Genomic DNA, 19016 nt, shown 5'->3' with positions numbered 1-19016 from the left:
GTTCGTCATGTTACTACTGGAAAGAATCATCTACGGGCATGAGACCAGCATCAAAATATACCAAAAACTTTACAATTTACCTTTTGCACAGGGATCAGTTGTAGGGCGAAGAATTACAACGATACGACGACCTACAAACATTTAAATAACTTTACAAGCTTTTCTACAACTCACCGGCCCAAGGATGGTGGCGGTATATGACAGAGATAAAGCACAAAAACTGTTTATGTTGGTTGGGTAGTTGTCGAGATACTTCTACATGGGTGCACATCAAAGGTTTTCTTGTGTCTGATGTGATTTGTGAGTCGAGAGAACCCGTAACACTTATTTTACTTTGATGCGTGTACCACTTGGGTTCAACAAGAAAAAGGGCGGAGAGAGAGTTCGCCCATTTTGAAACTTCATGTCATTCCAAAAGATTACGTATTGAAACTTCAATTTTCAAAGCTGTTAGAGATGCTCATAGAATGAAAGTATTTCCCTCATTATTAGAGAAACCATGAAAAATTGAGCCGATTTAATGCAATTACATTAAAATATCGTAGCAAAATTTCCTTATTATAACCCATATAAGGTAGTCACCACTTAAACTAACGAGGATCGCTATCGCCGTCATGTCCTAAAGCCATACCGAACACCGTTTGACAAGGCGGATAAAGCATCGCTAAGCTAAATAGCTATTATTTTAGATCCCCCATAGCGATTGAGTGTCAAAAGAAAAGCCCATACCATCTGTAAACACCGAGGAAACAAATGCGATGGCCAATAATAACGATATACCATCTACGTTTGCCAATATCGTCGTCGTTAGGCATTGATGGGATAAAATATGGATGGAAATGAGGAGTTTTGCTCGCAGTCAGAAACAAGCTCATATAAATCTATAAAGGCATATTAGATGTGAGATATTATCGTGGCCTCGCCAATAACCCATAACTAACAGTTTCTTAATCGCCCATGTTACGAAACGGACGTGCGAAATGCTGCATTTAGCCTGCCAGAAAAGGAAGATACGGGCCACAGGCGCAGGAAAACCGTATCTTAGGTTGGATATATTGATTTTTTTTCGACATCAGGATGCATTAATTCCATTGAAACGTCAAGTTTCTCCACTACCGTACAATTATGCCATCTTGCCAGCACCATAAATTTCTTTGGTGCCTTTTGCATAAGTATTGCTACGGTTCATCTCCAGTAGATCCTCTTCAGTATCGAAGCAGGAGATAAAAAGCATCACATCACAAATGAAAGCGAAATTCGCGATGATCGAAATTGGTCACGAAACTTCGTCCATTTCACTTGGTAAATACGCCACTCGAAATTCGTTTTCTTTTGACAAACAATGGCGTATTCAAAGTGTTACGCCCACTGTACAAGGCAGTGTATGGGTAAGATTATGAGTTATTGAATCACCAGATGGAGGTTACCAATAGCGACATTCTTCTGGCGAGTTTACTAATATGGTTCAAGCGCATAACGAAAGGAATTAGTTAATTCACTAACCTAGATAGTGACATAGTAGATGAAGACTTATTGGGAATGCAAATTAATTCAGCGTACAAGATCATTGAAGTTTAATATTTATGCAAAATTGAGATGCAGAACAGAGAGTCCTTATTTACCCGTTAATCCATTAATGGGTAAATAAGGAATGTCTTAAAGGGAGATCGTTTGGATAAAATGGATCTTTTTACTCTGAAGGAGAAAGTAAAGTTTCGATTGTGAAGGCTATGGAGATTTGCCAGAACACTGGAATGAATGCACCTTAAACACTAAATCTACCGACTCCACTTCCAGTTGAAATACAATTTTATTCGAGAAAGACACAATATATAATCAAGAGTTAAAAAGTACTATTATTTTTAAAATTAATCTGCCTATATCCGGTTACCACTTAATGGTCCCACCAACATGCCACGTCTCAGAATGCTTATCAGGTCCTCTGAACACCTGCCCATATCCTGCGTCAATGTCATGGTTCTCTCCATGGTTCTTCACACTGATTTCACCCTTGGTATTGCCCCTTTGGTCCCTGCTTAAGTCGGGCCTAACTTCCCATCCTGGGCTCTTTTTGTCGGCTGGAACTGCTGGTCCTGAGTTCGGATTCTGACTTTCAACGAATCTGCGCAATCGGATCATTTTTCCAGGCTTTTGGGGCTTGAATGTAGGATAAATGAGTTTAGGATGCAGGAGAGGTTTGGGGAGAGGCACGGTTAGCTCGGGGTGGTGGTATTTGAGTTCTGGGAGAGCGCTCACATAGAGGAGAGTTAGAGCGAGGAGAATGAGGGTTGAGTATAGCGGTGCCATCTGGGTATAAAATATGGGGAAAATATTGTTTATAAACATTTTTAAAAATTGTGGTGTCATACTTACAGTTCTTTACTAATGCAGTGATCTCTATACCAGCAAATTGTATAATGATAATCGTCTGAAAGTGTCTGAATTTATATGTTCCCAAACATTGTACTTCACATTTCCCCCAAATGCGGTACTTCACATTTCCTTCGCGGTTATTGTGTTGTTGTTGCGACTTGGTGATAAATCCGTTTAATGCAATTATATGGAGATAACAATGTTTGTGTTCATATTTTTGATCAGGTCGAAAGTCATGAGTAATAAACTTATTGTAGATATACTGGAAACAGAGCAATGAATAATGGTCGTAGGTAAATAACAGGGGAATTACTGTAACCGAATTGGCATCACTAAGATGCTCAAAAAGATGCAACGCAAATCGCAGATTTCATCGTTAACAAATGTTTGCAGATTATCCCGTGTTCGCTGGCTAGAAAAATTTAATTTAGCGTTCAAGTCACTAAACTTTGCCTTGAAATATGAACACACGTTTCGCTGACGATGTGCACTGGGTACTACCTGGATGTGTGGGAACTGACGTCCTTCGGAGTACCACTAAACCGAGCTATATATGGAGCGAACCAAGAAACTAGTCGAAGAGACCGCGGCTTTATGTAATAACTCGAAATAGATAATAAAATTACACAATTTTAATGAAAGCCGTGTATAATTTAACACTATGATAATTTTGATCTGCAATTTTGCCATTGCATCGTCCATATTATATGATATAATTCAGCCTGATTAGGTGAGGGGTCGTTTAGGAATTTTATAGCCCTATGAATTATGTATTGCGATAATAAATTTCCAGTAAAGAGAAGAAACTAAATCAGAGGAAACAACTCGCATGATCCGATGTGCTCGCCATTAAACTCAAATAGCCTTGCAAGGTTCTTCCTGGTGTATAAATATTTAGAATAAGAAAACTTATAAATTATCAACCACCACCAACGATCCACGCTTTAAATGCGCGAGATTCCACCATCTTAATTATTGCAAATATTTATTGCTTCCTTTCGATCTTCAGAGATCTTTCGCCCAGAGAGCCACTTAATATGGGGAAAAGGTACTTTCGAGGAAGTATTATCGTATAAATCAAATAAAGCTAAGTTCCATGAACTTCCTAGAGCTCAATCTACGTTGTTATGTTAATTTTAAACGCAGTGCTCAAAGCTAGTGGAACTTGAACCATCAACATGATGGGGGGTATTTTTTAATTCGCTGAATAGCGACAGATAACAAAGTCTGTGCTCGAAAAAAATTGTATGGAGTGTCTCATTTAAACTGACACAAGCGTTTATCTCCGAAACAGAATTTAAAATAAGAAAATATTCAAGTAAACGTTGCTTGGTATGAAAGGCGATGTCCAACGTACATGAATAAAATTTTACTCAAATCACTTGAAGGAGTCTCAGTCCCAACTTTTTTTCCGTGGAACTCCCATTTATCGGGTGAATTTGCAGAGAACTTAAAGAATTCAGTATTTTTGCTGGAAAAGCGTTTTTCTTAAACTTCCCGATTTCCAGATACTAACAAAAATTTAAGCGGCACATTGAAAATAAAAAATGACGTAAACTACGAAAAGCATGTTATTAATGGAAAATAAAAAATTTTCTAAAAACGAACCTACAATCATAATAAAAATTATTTTTAAATATTTATCAATCGAACAGAAAAGCCATGTTTTTACTAGAATGGACTCCTACATTTATTGGAGCGTGGATGGGTATCGATGTATCGACGATTAAGGTCAATATATTGAGCATTTGTTCGACCGATAAGTGGTTAAAAACCATTTTTACTACGATTTCGGATAAATTTTAAAAATCTTTGAATTTCTATTATCAAAGTTTCTTCATAACTGAAGAATGTGCAACTTTAAATTTGCCCCTTGAAATGTTTGTTCACATCTGGAACACGAGAGGTTTATAAAAAAAATCCAGCAAAAAATACCTTATTTTTCAAGCTAATTTACCAAAAAAAATTTTGTGTTCCGCTTGAAAATGCTAATTTGGCCTAGAAACGTTCTTTAAACGACCTTCGGAAAAAAAATTCTTTTTTGCGGTGGACGTCCCCTTTCCAAACAAACATTATTTGTTTTAAACTTTTCTTGATTTCAAATTTGGTCTCGGAGACAATCATTTGCGTCACTTTAAATGAAACACCCTGTACATGCAAGTGATGTAAACCAGGCATAAATGTGAAATTACAGGTATTAGAATGGTATTAGCTAACTTTACCTTCAGGCAGTAATAACTTGTCATTAGACCTCGTTGGAAAGTTCATTGTCATCACTTAGAGACATAGTGGGTATGGGAAGGTTTCACCGAAAACCCATGATATTCCATATACTAGTGCGATCAAAACATTAGGTGACTTTATTTATGAAGTAAAAAAATCTTTATTTACTGTTTAGAGATAAATCTCATGACCTTCAAACCACTCCCCGTCGGGCACAATGCACTAACGCCATCGTTTTTTCTAATTCCTGAGACAGTCAGAGAGGTCTTTTTTCGTGATGGCCTTCAATACTTTCTTCGATTCGGATTTTACTTCCTCAATCGAGCGGAAATAGTATCCAGGTGTTTCGCGTTTGCTGCTCAGCGCGAAGTCCAACGGTGCCAAATCAGGCGAACACGGTGGTTGTGGAACGGCATGGGTGGAGTTTTTGGCAAAAATGTTCTTGGAGAACAAATGCACTGCGGGACGGTGCATTATCGCGGTGCAAAAATCAAGAATCGTCTCCCCATAATTCCGACCTTTTGAGGGCGAATAGCTTCGTGTAAGCGACGCATAACACTCAAGCAATATTTTTTATTAAAGCTTTTGACCTGGCGGTAGAAATTAGCAATACACGACATTGGGGTAATAGAAGAAAACCGTCAACAAGTCCTTGATTTTTGACCAATTTTGACGTGTTTTTTCGGCCTTTCTTGCACCCTTTGAACGATATTCGCTGGATTGGGCGGTGGTCTCAAGGTAGTGTGCATAGGTCCAAGTCTCGTCTCCCATAATGATGGGTCTCATGACATCCCGATAAGCAAGAATCATTGTTTGACAGATTTCAACGCGACGCTTTTTCCAAACGATTTAGCGTTTTTGGAATCGATCGAGATTTGACGGGTTTGAGGCATGAAACTCTTTTAATATGGTTGAGGTCGATCCAAATGAAATACCCGTAGCACCAGCATGGTCTCTAATTGTCAATCGACCATTTGAAGGACCGAATTTTTGATTTCCTTGCCATGGCTGTCATTTGTAGGTGATGATGGTCGGCCGGAAAGATGTTCGTATCGTACTTCTTCGTACCTTTCTTCGAAGTCTTTGTACCACTTACAACACATTTTTATCGACATAGTCGTAGTCGCGTGGCTCTGCAGCTATTGAATATGTAGATATGAAACTTTGCATAGATGTACCAGGCAGTGCTGTCACAATACAAAAATAAAATTATGATTTTATAATACCTGAGAAGTTTAAATGAAATATTCACCCTATTTTTTTTTAATTACAGTAATGCGTTAATTCAACAGTGATTCGAGCAATTTGACCCACAATACATGTAGGAACTAGTGCATTTATGGGCTGCAAAGTCTGATAGGGATCAGCGCTGATACATTTAATAATGATGACGCATCTTCGAACAATCATTTATTCCGATTGCGAAATAGGCCTCTTTGCCAAAGACTGCGAGCAATTATGCGCCCCGAGAAGTTTAGGTTTTACAATTGAAAATTTCGTGGTGGCAATGGGGCTTGATCAGAAAGAGTTAAGTCACTTGATTTGATTGTCGATCAATGGGCTTCGCAAGGAAGTGCACCGTTAGCTTTGTGGCATTCGATTGTTCAAATGGTATTCGTAAGGCATATACGTTTTCAAGTGAATTTGTGATGAAACCCCGATTTGAGAAATGAAAATTTTACATTTTCCGCCAATTTGAGTTAAGTCTAAAACGTGCTCCGAACAGAGTACGCCAGAAGTCGTATTAAGTCTTGATTAAAACGTGCTTAAGAAACGAAATACCCACATTATCGTCAGTTAAGCCCTTGAAAATTGCAATAAAAGATTCCCCTTACGAAAGTACCTAGTTAATTTTTTTTTTAATTTGTATTTTAATGAAAATAAATGCTCGGATCTGCAGGTTAATTGCTTGCGGCATGTCCTCATTGGTTAAACGTATCGCAATTGGCAAAAAGACATCCCATCAGAAGCAATTAAAGAACCACAACGGCTACTATTTAATGTATTATATCAATAGCTTGTTTTTCGATCGGATATTAGATAAACGGATAAACGAGCAGATTTATGTGCAATTTAATAAAGGATATGCGAAAGACAGCCAATAGATTGGGCCTATTATTCCATGGAAAAAGTTTCTCTTATGTGGTTGTTTTCTGCAAACATCCTGGCATTTCTTGCATTTTTAATCGGGACAACATCAGTATTTGCTGATTTGATCTAAAAACCTAATTACGAAATAATTATAATTCATAATCTGCTTGCATAAAAATCAGATATTCAACAGTGGCGTCCTGGAAAAAAAATCGAGAGTAAAAAGGAACGCTCTCCTGAAAAAGCGTCTCCTCCAAACGCATAGATGCGTCGCTTTTAGGAATGATCTAATATTGTAAAACGCCCAGTGTGTGGGCATCAAGATCGACTACCTTCAGAACCTTGATACCTATGACGAGAAACAAGAAAAAGTATTTCATCAGGATCTCTGAATACGTAAGCTTTGAACAGTGTAGTCAAACACCAAATTGAGCTTGGACGAATGGTTCAAAGGCGAGGACTTCATCTTTTTCACTACTAGAGGGGCTGAATTTAAGAGCTGAGGATTTTTCACCTCATATGAAGTTTTCCCACTGGATTTTAAACCACTAGTGTGTCTGCATTAAAGTGCCATGGCCCGATAAAGCAACATTTTCAAGAAATGAGGCTTTTAGTAGCCACAATGCTCATTTTTGAGTTCTTGATAATCCGAGAGTTGTTAAAAGGACAAACTTCGAAAACAAATCTTTGTATTAACGCATGGGCAGACATTTTATACAATTCGTTAATAGGGCCTATAGTTGTTCCAACTAGATTGAACGCTCAAAAATATATATGCTTTTCATCAGAATGATTTGACGAATTTGTTAGAAAGGGTACTTATTCGGAACGCGATTGAATGTGTACTTTCAACATGATGGTGCGCCAGCTCATTTTAGGTCACTCGTTCGAGAGTGACTAAAGCCAATATATATATATATATATATATATATATATATACTAATAAATTTAAACAGGTAAATAACAAGTGGTTAGGGAGTAGCAGTAAACTGGCCACCTCGAGTACCAGATTTAAATCCTCGGGAGTATTAACTATGGGGTAAAATGTTAAGTATTATTTATGCCCCCTAAATAAATATCGAAGATCTTACAAAGACGAATATGACACCCTGGCACATACATATACTGGATGTTCCAAATCCGATGTGCTATCATTGCCATCTCCGAAGCGGTGACAGTTGTAGGGTCAGTTAAACTAGGAAAAATGCGCCAAATTTAATACTTTTTCAAGAACTGACGACAATGTCGCCGAATGGTTTTTAGTTCGTATATTATTGTGGAAAAACTCGAATTTGGCGAAACTTTGCCGAATACTCCCTCGAAACATCCTTACGGTGCGGGTTTTGTTCGATTGTGAGTAATTGCGGCACCCATCTAGCGCACAGGTTCCCCATATCCAATTGTTGGGTTAAATTGCAATGTCCAGTACTTTTTGAAATACCTATTTTCCAGTATAATTTTGTGGGTTTTCATCACAACATCTGGAGTGTAATTGGGTTGACCACTGTGGAGTCAACCGGAACTGCTCGTACTGAGTTTGAACTCTGCCGTCCAGTATTTTACACTTGTCAACGAAGGACCGGATTACCGAAAGGTATAATCGAACTCCACTTAGATATTGGATGGACCAAGAGCTTTCAAAGGAAAGTGTTGAATCACGTATCGATGACCGTTTTGATGATCGCAAAATTTCAAAAAGCGTTCACTAAAAACGGCCCCAAAACAAACATAAATCAGAGTAGCACCCCCAAACTTTAGATATGAGCTTTTTAAGGCTAAATCCTCCAAATGTAAGTAAGTTTTTAACAAAAAACCTCCATCTATACGTCGGGTCGCGTTCTTCTGGGGTTGCCCTCGTATCACGTTTCAAGGGCTGCACATAGAGAGCTGCCTCATTAAATCTGCGAAAATACTCTTCGGGCGTTACTTTCATTGTTATTAATCCGCGTTTAAAAACAATCTTTCACCTACGAACGTAAAAGAATTTCCTTCTAGCTCGAAGCCGGAGACTCACGTACTCTAACTTCCTGTTTGTCGGCCATTGTGTTGCAATGTCAATGACGCCTTGCCTGCTCATGAGGCAGTAAATCAATAGGTTCAATACCTGCCAATAAGTACACCAGTTTATCGACTAGAACTAAAACCATCAGTAAATCAACGACCACCTTCCGAAGGAAAATTCCTACGTGAAGAACTATGTCATTTGAAGAACTAACACCGTTTTTTAGCCCGCTCATCGCAATAAAACACTACGTTTAATTGTAGGTTATTGAGTGGTAATAGTAAACGTTATGTAAGCGTTAAATATTAATAATTGGTGTATGGCACGAAATGGTTATTTCAATAAAGCGCTTTACCTAACGGAGCCAGTTGAAAAGTAAAAGCCAATCATCATTAGGCTTTTAATAGATGCTTGATGTTTTAATGGGCGTTCATTTGTTCAAAGGTGATATGAAAAACCCAGATTTCTGTTGAATGATTAAGCAGCATGTGAGCACCACGGATAAACCGTTACGTGGGGCTAAAAGTATTTTTCAAAGCCACCTGGCAGAACCACCCTCGACCATTCACAAAAGCTTCCTAGCAGTTGCCGATACCCAAATTTCGCAGGTACGGACTGGCGATGAAGAAGATTGAGAATTGGAGGGAAAATGATTGATGAATTAACATTAAATGCGTAATAGCGCTTTCTTGAAGACGTCCAGCTTAGTGTTGCCACGTCGCAATGATCGTAGCTGCACCACTTTAATGAAAATAGCCACTTTAAAGCTCAGTTTGAAGATCTAATTTTCATGTTTTGCTAGTTACCACCATTACATATTATTGCAACAAATTAATATGGTCTGTAATGGCCACGTTGCGCTTTAATGCGGTATTAGTTGGAATTAAAAGGACGACTGACATTATTCGCATTAATAGCCTTAAATCTTCGATCAATTATATGAGACTACAATCGGATGCGTGTGACATCCGGTTTGTTACGTTACGCAACATACATCCTACTGTGGTAAAAGAATAAGGTGAATTTATTTATAAAATAAAAAAATTATTCTTCGAAATAAATTTCATCGCCGTCAAAGTACTCCCCATTTGACATAATCGACTCACGCCATCATTTCTCCTAATTCTCTAAAAAGTCACAGAAGTCTTTCTCCGAGATTGTTTTCAATACTTTCTTCCATTCGGCTTTTATTTCCTCAGCCGAGTCGAAACGGTGCCCCCGGAGCGACCTTTTGAGTTTGTCGAACAGCCCGAAATCCAACGGTGCCAAATCAGGCGAGCACGGTGGTTGTAGACCGATATGGGTGGAGTTTTTGACAATATGGTCTTGAAGAGCAAATGCACTGGGGGACGGTTGATAAGCAAGAATCGTTGTTTGACTGATTTAAACGCCACGCTTTTTCCAAAAAAATTTGTGCTTTTTAACTAATCGAGATTCGATGCCTTTCAGGCACAAAACATCTTCTAAATTGCTCAAGGCTGATGCCAATAAAATGTCCGTTGCAGCAGCGAGGTCTCTAATTATCAATTGCTGATTTATAGAATCATGTGTTTGGTTTCCTTCCGTCGTTTTCATCGGTAGATGTTGATGGTCGTCCTGGGCGTTGTTCGTCTTGAACTTCTTCTTTTTAAAACCTTTGTAAACATTTTTTGCGACAGCATTATCGTCAAAGGTCTTCTGCAACATCCTCGATATTTCCGCTGCGAAATATTCATTCTGCAAACAAAATTTAATTCAAGTTGTTTACTCAACAATAGTAAAAATCGAATAATTCACTTTTGCGCATTTACAAGGACCCGTGTCGCTATGCAGCAATTGAATATATTGACGTAAAACTTTGCTTAAACTCAAAAAAAACCTTAACTTAATAGCAAATCATCATTCTATAGTACCAGCGAGGTTTAAACGAAAAATTCACCTCATTTTTTGATCACGGTACTACGTTCCTTGCGACCTCAACGTTTCCGTATTTCAGGCAGCTAAAGTGGGCAGCTAAAGTGGGCAGCAAAACCGAATCTTAATTAGTGATTTGCGAAGTTACACGCTGATTTCTACAGCGTCTCATCACAAAAACAATTACTTAAGTCTTCGTATTGGTCGATGATCTCAACCTGACCACTGGCCATAATTTATTTATAGTCGAAATCCTGTTAGAAAAATAGATTCAGTACGGTTACCTGTGACTAAGCTTACGCTTAGCCAGCTGTAGAGTAATTTATACCTTAAGCAGTACCACAGTACGTCCAACTTGTCAGTTCATTAATATTCCGAGGAGCCGATATTGCATTGTCCGTATTTAGAATGTGAACAGTCCGCGTTGAATTTTAACGTTTCTTTCATTCATATTCAAATGTGGTTTTTTAAGGCGAACGCTTCTTCAGCGAAACCAACGTTGTTTTAAGAATTACGCGAATTCGTCAAAGTTCTTGAGTACTATAGAGTTGATGACCGTCACTCTGCAATACAGTAAAGGAAAAAAACGAAATTCAAATCAGAAACGCCTAATTATATTATGGAGTGAGTCGGTCAACAAACTTTCTGCTCGGTGACATTCTTAACAACCATTACTGTTACAGATGGTTTTCCTCGTTTAAGAAACCTGCTAGATATAACTAGAGATAATACAGATTGGGATGGTTGTGCTCTGGCACCTCTGAATATGGGCAGTTTTGTTTCGGTACTTCACAACATGGGCCGATACAGCCTCTGATAAGCTCGTTAGGGTCAGGTGACTAAGTTATGAGAGGCATAAGAGCGGGACATTAATTTTCATTATCTCTTTGAATTGAGATGAAATATGGAATTGGATGCCATGAGTCGAATTTTTGCTCAAGAGCGGTTTGCGCCCGAACAGGGGTCAGGTTTATTTGTTTTGGAAAATGTTCAGTTCTCTCTAAAAATGAGACTTAAAAGGCGTCTCGAAAATGAACAATAACCTCGATCCTTGTTATATTGAAGTTCGCTCCAGTAAACCATTCCTGCACCCAATCGATTTAAACCTGGACTCATTTCAGTCGAATTTCATCAATTGGCCAAAATTTGCGTCAATTATCTCATTAATTTTCTTCGAAAATTACTTTCTATTAATTACTTCATGCAAAAGTGAATTTAAGCCTTCCCCCGTAAAACACATAACTTTTTCTCTGACTGCTATTGATTGATTTCTTTTTTCCTACAAAAAAAGCTAGACAAAGTCACCGATGAGATAAAACCTCACTGTAAAATTCCAGGCAGTAAAATTATTATTTTATAGCCTAGGCATCAAAAGTGAGATTTTACGGTCTGTTTTATATCATCAAATGGAGCTTTCTTGCCAATTAGAGAAAAAAGAAATTTATATCTTTCCATCAACATTCAGTCATTGTATATGTTACCTGCTTTATCTGCTCTTCACTGCTTTATTGCATTAGGGCCATAATGAATCAATTTATGGCGGCAGAACGGTATCGTAAAGGGCCCTTTCAAGTCAAATCCGAGCCAAAGTAGTGTGAGGTAAAACGTCCTACCATCGACTGCTTTCAACTCGCAAATGCATCCGTTGGGGCCACTTTAACGCACATTTGCAGAAAAACCAATTTATTGAAACCTACTTGAGTTAACTGTATATTCATCGATGTTTTCCATTAATAGTGAAAATAAAAGTGCTCCATGTTTAGCATAACTACTTGTATGATTAGAGTAACTACGCAGGTAAGATCAATGAAGATCCAGGTGAACGCAATTGCTGTGTTCCTTTCAATAAGCGAGTTAATGAAGTTTTATGAAGGTACTTATTCATGTTTTAGTCGAAAGTGAATTTTGAAAGCCGATAAAACATGCTCGGGGCTTGAATTTTAAAAAGTTGAAATTCCTTTCAACTTTTTTATCTTAAGCCTTGCGCGGGTAAGCGAATTCCCAAAATTAACTTTTGTTTAATTTCAGCAACCTCCCCTCCCCTCTGATCTTTTTCCAAATCTGATTTCTGAAGTCCGGGAAAAAAAATTATTATTGGTGCCTCACCTACATTAATAATTACTGCTCACCTTCACGTTCTTTTTTGCAAGAAGTGGTGGTCCCTTGCTATCTAATGGTTCTGCTGATATGCCGTGATCCAGATGAGTAAACTGAAAGCGACTTTCACCTCACCAAAGGCGCTTTTGTGGCAATTTAACAGTTTTGATTTTTTTATTTTCAACACGTGGGTCATCTCGTTCTTCCGATGAGTTACGTAGGGTGCGCCACGAAAATTTCCATAGCGGATTATAGGCCAAGAAGTATAATACTTCTTTGGTGGCACTTAACAATGAGCTTCGAAGAGGAATGATTCACACCATTCTCTACAGGCTTAAGAACGTTTTTACATGCAAAAGGACTTGTTAATTCGACGTTTAAGAACGCGCATCTGCTTCATAACATTGAATTTTCCCTTCCATGAGCGTTCACTCAATATTTATAATATTGGAAGGATTAATGGAGTAGGGGCTATCATATCCCTACACTTTTTATAACATTTTACTTGATGTACATAAATCGTACGGGCAGCATCAAATACAAATCTATAAATGTTATTACGAGGCATATATGGAGATTGCGTGAAAAGAGGAGTCATGCATACATTCATGCATACTCCTTCATGGAAAAACTCTGGCGTACCGGATTAAGATTAACGAGCACTGAAACGGAATGGAATTTGCATTTTATTTAATAATTGAAAAGAGATCTGAGATCGATTTAGTTACATTTACTAGCAATGAAAAGTGTGCGAGCTAGTATCCCTTAGAGCAGAAATTTTTTGCTGAGATGCAGCTGCGTGATTCCCTTCTTCTTTTTCCAATAATTCTACCCGTTTTCGAGATAATTACCGTAGGAAATGGTCATTGTTTTAGTGACAGTATCTCCATGTTCAGTCCATTCACTCATTCCTTATTTACCAAATAGCTTACTGATGAGTCGTTGATCATAGTTCCCAGTGACAGTGTTTTTAAGGTTTGAAAGAGGAATTATCAGCGAGGGTTTGCACTAAACTATCGTGCCGGATAGAGTACATATATTGATTTTCTTGCAGCTATTATCAATTCATAGATTCGATCAAGAATGATGGTTACACTTCATAAGTGCCCTTTCGCAAAGGGAGAAGTTTCAAATGTTGGGTTCGCCGATAGAACGGAGAATGTACTGGGTATTTTCCACCAACCAATGGTTAATTGCAAAGCTCGGACATTCAAAAAATTTATATTAATACATTTTCGAGTATTGTTTTATAAGGAGAGATATCTAAAGTGTAAAAAGAGATATGAGGAGAGGCTTAGTAAGCCAAACTTAAAATAAATAAACGCTAAAACAAACTCACGTTGTTTATTACATTTACACGGTATTATGCCTGTCCCACCAAATTTTAATGCGAATAAATATGTAAAAGGTTTTTTTTTAATATCTCAAGAATCGAAGGAGCAGTGATAAAGGATTGCAGCTTGAAATGAACGCGGAACGTGATGAGCGGCAATCTTTCGCCGTACCCGTCGTGATTCAATACTACTGAAGTGTTTTCGATGTATTTGTTGGAGCCGCCCTGTATATTCCAGCCCTAACGAGAGGAAAAGTTTAATCGAGGCTTCAGAAGTCTCTACGAAAATGAACTGAAGATTTGGCAAAGGGAGGATCGACAGACGATATGTATAAAATTTGAAATTTGCGAACTTGCGAAACTATGAACTCATCCGTGACTCACGTTAATATTAAGTGTGCATCACACGTGCCTAAATGTGCCCTTCTTTAGACTAGGAAATCAGGCTTTAAATTATTCATAGGCTGAATTCAAAGCTCCGATACAAATCCGGAAACGCATAAACTGAGGAAAAAGAGCCGAACTGAAATTCTAATCAGTCCTGTAGGAAAATTACAATTATTCTTACTACACAAAATAAGGACAATCTCAAAATAAATCTTCATCCAGCCATATTTAGTGCATTAAACTTGTTCTCATGTTATTAGCAAACTTGCCAATTTCCCCTTTCCCTAAATATCATCAATTAATAAATCTTAATGAGATGAGAGTCTCATTACCTTAACTGTGTAACATCCATAAATTAACCTGAATAGCTCGTAGGCATTAACTGAGGCAGCTCACACTGATAAAGTAATAATCTTTCCGTCAATGTAATCAGAAATTCTCTAGGTCTAAATGAACTATCATTAAGTAATTATTTTGGAAACAGCTATGTTTGAGCTGAAAGTATGAATAGCGGCTGCATGCATGGCATGTATCTCTGCCATGCCGAATGAGGAAGCTTTTAGAAATTATCAATTTGTAACTTAAGTGCTTTTGTGCTCTTTTATGCTTTTGTGTTTTAGTCTAGATGTAAAAAATGTATCCTCGATTAGGCCTGCCCCTCATGAAATATTATGATATTATGACTGTGGGTTTTTTGATTACTATCATCGAGCGGCGCTTGAGAAGTTAATCCTCTTTAATATTACTCGCTACTCGTTCTTTGTATAGATCTAATGGACCTCCTTGTGTGTTTAAATTAAAGACAAAGCCACCATCATTGCTCCCATTTTTTTTTATATAGGATTAGGAAACGTGTACACGTCTAATAGATGTGCAACAGGAAACTGAGCACTGAAGTCAGCCGCATTGAGAAACATACGTAGACTCATTTAATTGGTCCGTAATTTTTAGCATGTGGGGGTTAACCGTTCCTCTTTATACAGGGTCTTGCAATAGTTCATCAGACCGTCTTAGCTTCCATACTAATAAAGTTAACAATTAGTCTTCTTCTGCAAGATTCCATAGCATATAAAGACGTATTTCCAGGAATCATTTTCTAACGTACAGGGTGTTCGGATTTGGAGTGTTTTGACAGGGAAATCCTAATAGCAAGTCTATAGTTATTTTCAAATATAAGCGAAATATTTTGATACTCTAAAACTTCCATAATTACATTTAGTTCTTCAATTTCGTTGTCTTCACTTAAATTGCAGCGTTGTGGTTCACACTTTTTGAAGATTCCATAACTCTCTACATTATTTTTCAATTATTTAAATAGTCTTCTATCTGTCAAATGTTCTATCTGTCTTTCTGTCAAATGTTCTATCTGTCTTTCTGTCAAATGTTCTATCTGTCTTTCTGTCAAATGTTCTATCTGTCTATCTGTCAAATGTTCTATCTGTCAAAATAACATTTTTCACAACTATCAAAACATTCAAAAGTCATAAATGGACAATTTTCGAGAATCCAGTAATAGTTGGGTTTAAGGGTAAGGTAATATTAACAAAAGTTGTAGACTTTATAATAATGAACACAATGGTGTCGAAGAATTTCAAACATTCCATTTGAAAGATGCAAGTTATGGAGGTTTGAAGTAATGCAAATTCGGAGGCCTGTATCGCCAGTTGCGGAGAGCTTTTTTAAAACTTAAATATGTGAAGACGTATTAAGTTCTCTTTGAGTCCCATAAAACTGATCCGAAATTCCCAGCGATTAGCGCACAATATCGATTTCTGTGAAACATTGCCGCTGTCAAATTATTGAAACTTTTTCCGAATAACTCGGAAATGGTGAATTTTAAGGACATTTCACATAAACCAACCTTAAAATTTAACAAAAAATCCCGGGGGGGGGGGGGGGGATGGCGTTGAATGTAACAAATTTGAATATTGTCACGCTTTCTGGGATCGCCCTATACGTTAGAAAATAATTTTTGGAAATATGCCTTTATGTGCTGTAGAATCGTGCAAAAGAAAAAAAATGTTAATTTTATTAATATAAAAACTAGGGAAGTCTTGCGCATTATTGCAAGACCCTGTATGATGAAAGTGTTAGTTGCCCACGAGCTGCCATTCAGTACACAAAACGTGGTTAAGAGACGAAGACTTCCAGCTGAAATTTAAGAATGCAATGATGTGCGATATTAAATTGAATAAAAATGATGCTGAAAGTACATAAATCATTATTTCGGCTGGGGGGATATAAGATGGCTTGAGAATTTTCATGAAGGATATTTTTGTTCATCAAATTCTTGAGGGCCATCCACGTGCGGTTGTAGAAAAGCGGCTCAAACACGAAGAACTTCGATCTTTACTGGACGGAAATCCATGCCAAACTGAAAAAAAAAATTGCAGAACATTTAGATTTGACTCAACAAGCAATTTTCCTTCGGTTGCATCCAATGGAAAAAGCTCAAAACCTTGGAAAATGGGTTCCTAACGAGCTAACCGAAAAAAACCCAAATCAAGTTTTCGGCGCAAAATTATGAGGGGAATTAGACATGTGACATTCTTAAGCCTGGAAATGGTGAGTTGATCCTGGCCGGCCATCCAAATCATTTGGAAAATCGAACATTCATGCCAAGACAATTTTGCTTTGCGCCTGGTAAGTTTGGTAGTCATTTACTACGGTCTTCTAGAACCTGGTCAAAATGTTATAGCTGAACATTATCAGGCTCTAATGAGGGAACCAAGTGAAGCTCTGGAGGAAAGAGGACCACTTACGAGCTACGCAAATCAGAAAGCGATGTCGGTGCATGACAACGCTCGTCCGCATAGAGCAAATTTGATTCGGGGACTCATCTTCTCCTTGGACCGCGAAGTTCCACAGCATACGGCGTATTCTCCAGAGTTGGTTCCGTCGGACTTCCACATCGACTACGCAAATGGCAAAGAACCGTAGTTAGCAATGGATAGTAATTTGATTATTAACAGTTTCAATAAGTATGTTTTTAATGTGGGCAATTTTGACAAGAAAGTGTCCCGTCCCTAGTTGCACACCATTATCTATTAACCGAATCGTTTTGACTCCTGACACAGAAACGACCATAGAGAAACTTCCAATATGGAACCATTTCCAGCTCGTTGTTTGTGTGGGAATTTTACAGTTTACATATTTATTATTCTACCTGCTAATTAGCAACATAACAATTAAAGTTGCAAAATTCTCATGGCGATATATTAATTATCACATAGAAGTAGTGTTTTCTATTTCACGCTTCAGCCAGAATATCTGAGTTAAAAAATTATAGCTGAAAGCAAACTCGTTTCGAACCTACTTAAAAATGCGGGGAAGTTGATTCGGGCATTTGGTTAACTGAATGATAATTTAATCGAATCGATGACTCCCGTTATTTCGCTTTATTAATAACTCACCTGAAGAGCATTAAACTTGACGATTTGATAACAATTGAATACTTGTGTTTTTATGTTTCGCAGAATGAAGGTTTATTCTATTGCAGCTTCACGGGTAAGTGCCACAATTATGTGAAGTCGGCAGTTGAATGAAGATTGATGTGTATTCTTGCATTCATGCTGAAACAAAAATCGTTTTTTTTTATTGCGAAAAAATGAGTTCTCGACGTAAAAATGCTGTTCTCACACGTGAGCGAGGAACTTCAAAGCAGCATTAAAAACTGAATAGTTGTAACAAATGATGATTTTCAGAGCGATTATTCTGCTACGTTGCAGGGATATACTGCACACAGGGTGGTCCGTCATTGTAAAGAGCTCGTTCGTTCGATTAGACATCCTCCTTGGAAGAACTGGAAGTTCTTCAGGTACTCCCAAAAGCACGTCGTGTGCCCCGCCACTTTTCGACTTGTTGTTTGTTAAGTAGGTAGCCATTATTTTGAAGGCGAACGGTTACGTAAGTAGCCAAGATTCTGGACGTGTCCATTGGGCAATTCTAGGGTTATCCAACATTAGGCCTACCTAGGAAATATACTCCCGAGCATAAAATTAAGGCCACTCTGATGATTCGTATTTAATTTCGACAGCTTATAGTTCATTGAAAATTTTTCACCTCTATTTTTCCTCCTCCTCATCTCATGATCGCTTGAACGAAATAGAATTTTTGTCCTTTCTGTCGAAATGTGTTAAAAATAACAAAATTACAAAAAAAATGCATTCACCTCGGACATGAAAGTTTTCGCGGACTTCAGTACCGAGTATTTCCTCCTCTAACTGCATTAACTGCTTGTAGACAAAGAGGCACAATCCAAATCAGGTTTTGGATTTCGTGAACCTCTCTGCAATTTCTAGGAACCAGCACATGACTCCATAACCGTCACTTTGCTATATCCCAAACTTGTTCTATCAGATTTAAATTCGGACTTCGGGCAGGTCGGACAAGTCGCGTGATTTGAACCTTCACCGGAAAGACAGCGACCATGCGAGCTATGCATTATCATGCGTAAAGTTTGCGTTTTCTCCAAGAGCAACCATGAAGGATACAACATGGTCTTGTGAAACCTCAGTCAGGCACCTGTAGATATTCGGAGTCCCATTTTGGATGGAGATTAACTCCGTACGTGCCTCAAATGAAATTTCTCCCCATGCCGCAAGTGAGCCTTGATCA

General features: G+C 38.0%; 2 protein-coding genes across 2 annotated transcripts in view; one reads left to right on the top strand and one right to left on the bottom strand.

The window, feature by feature from the left end:
- dpy (dumpy) overlaps nucleotides 1-19016 on the top strand; it is a 149553-nt gene that overhangs the window by 22750 nt on the left and 107787 nt on the right. The gene's annotated exons all lie outside the window — the stretch shown is intronic.
- On the bottom strand, nucleotides 1792-2527 carry LOC136343375 (acaloleptin A-like). The gene is made up of 2 exons (XM_066290069.1): nucleotides 2374-2527; nucleotides 1792-2307 (listed from the first exon to the last, which is right to left on the bottom strand). The coding sequence occupies exon 2, from the start codon at nucleotides 2305-2307 to the stop codon at nucleotides 1888-1890; it is 420 nt and encodes a 139-aa protein (XP_066146166.1). The 5' UTR covers nucleotides 2374-2527; the 3' UTR covers nucleotides 1792-1887.

This window comes from Euwallacea fornicatus, chromosome 14 (genome assembly GCF_040115645.1).
Source record: "Euwallacea fornicatus isolate EFF26 chromosome 14, ASM4011564v1, whole genome shotgun sequence".
Classification (NCBI taxonomy): domain Eukaryota; kingdom Metazoa; phylum Arthropoda; class Insecta; order Coleoptera; family Curculionidae; genus Euwallacea; species Euwallacea fornicatus.
This window is presented reverse-complemented; position numbering and strand designations above follow the sequence as displayed.

Excerpts from the sequence above, each read along its gene's own strand:
- LOC136343375 (XM_066290069.1), bottom strand. The coding sequence starts at position 2,307 with ATGGCACCGCTATACTCAACCCTCATTCTCCTCGCTCTAACTCTCCTC.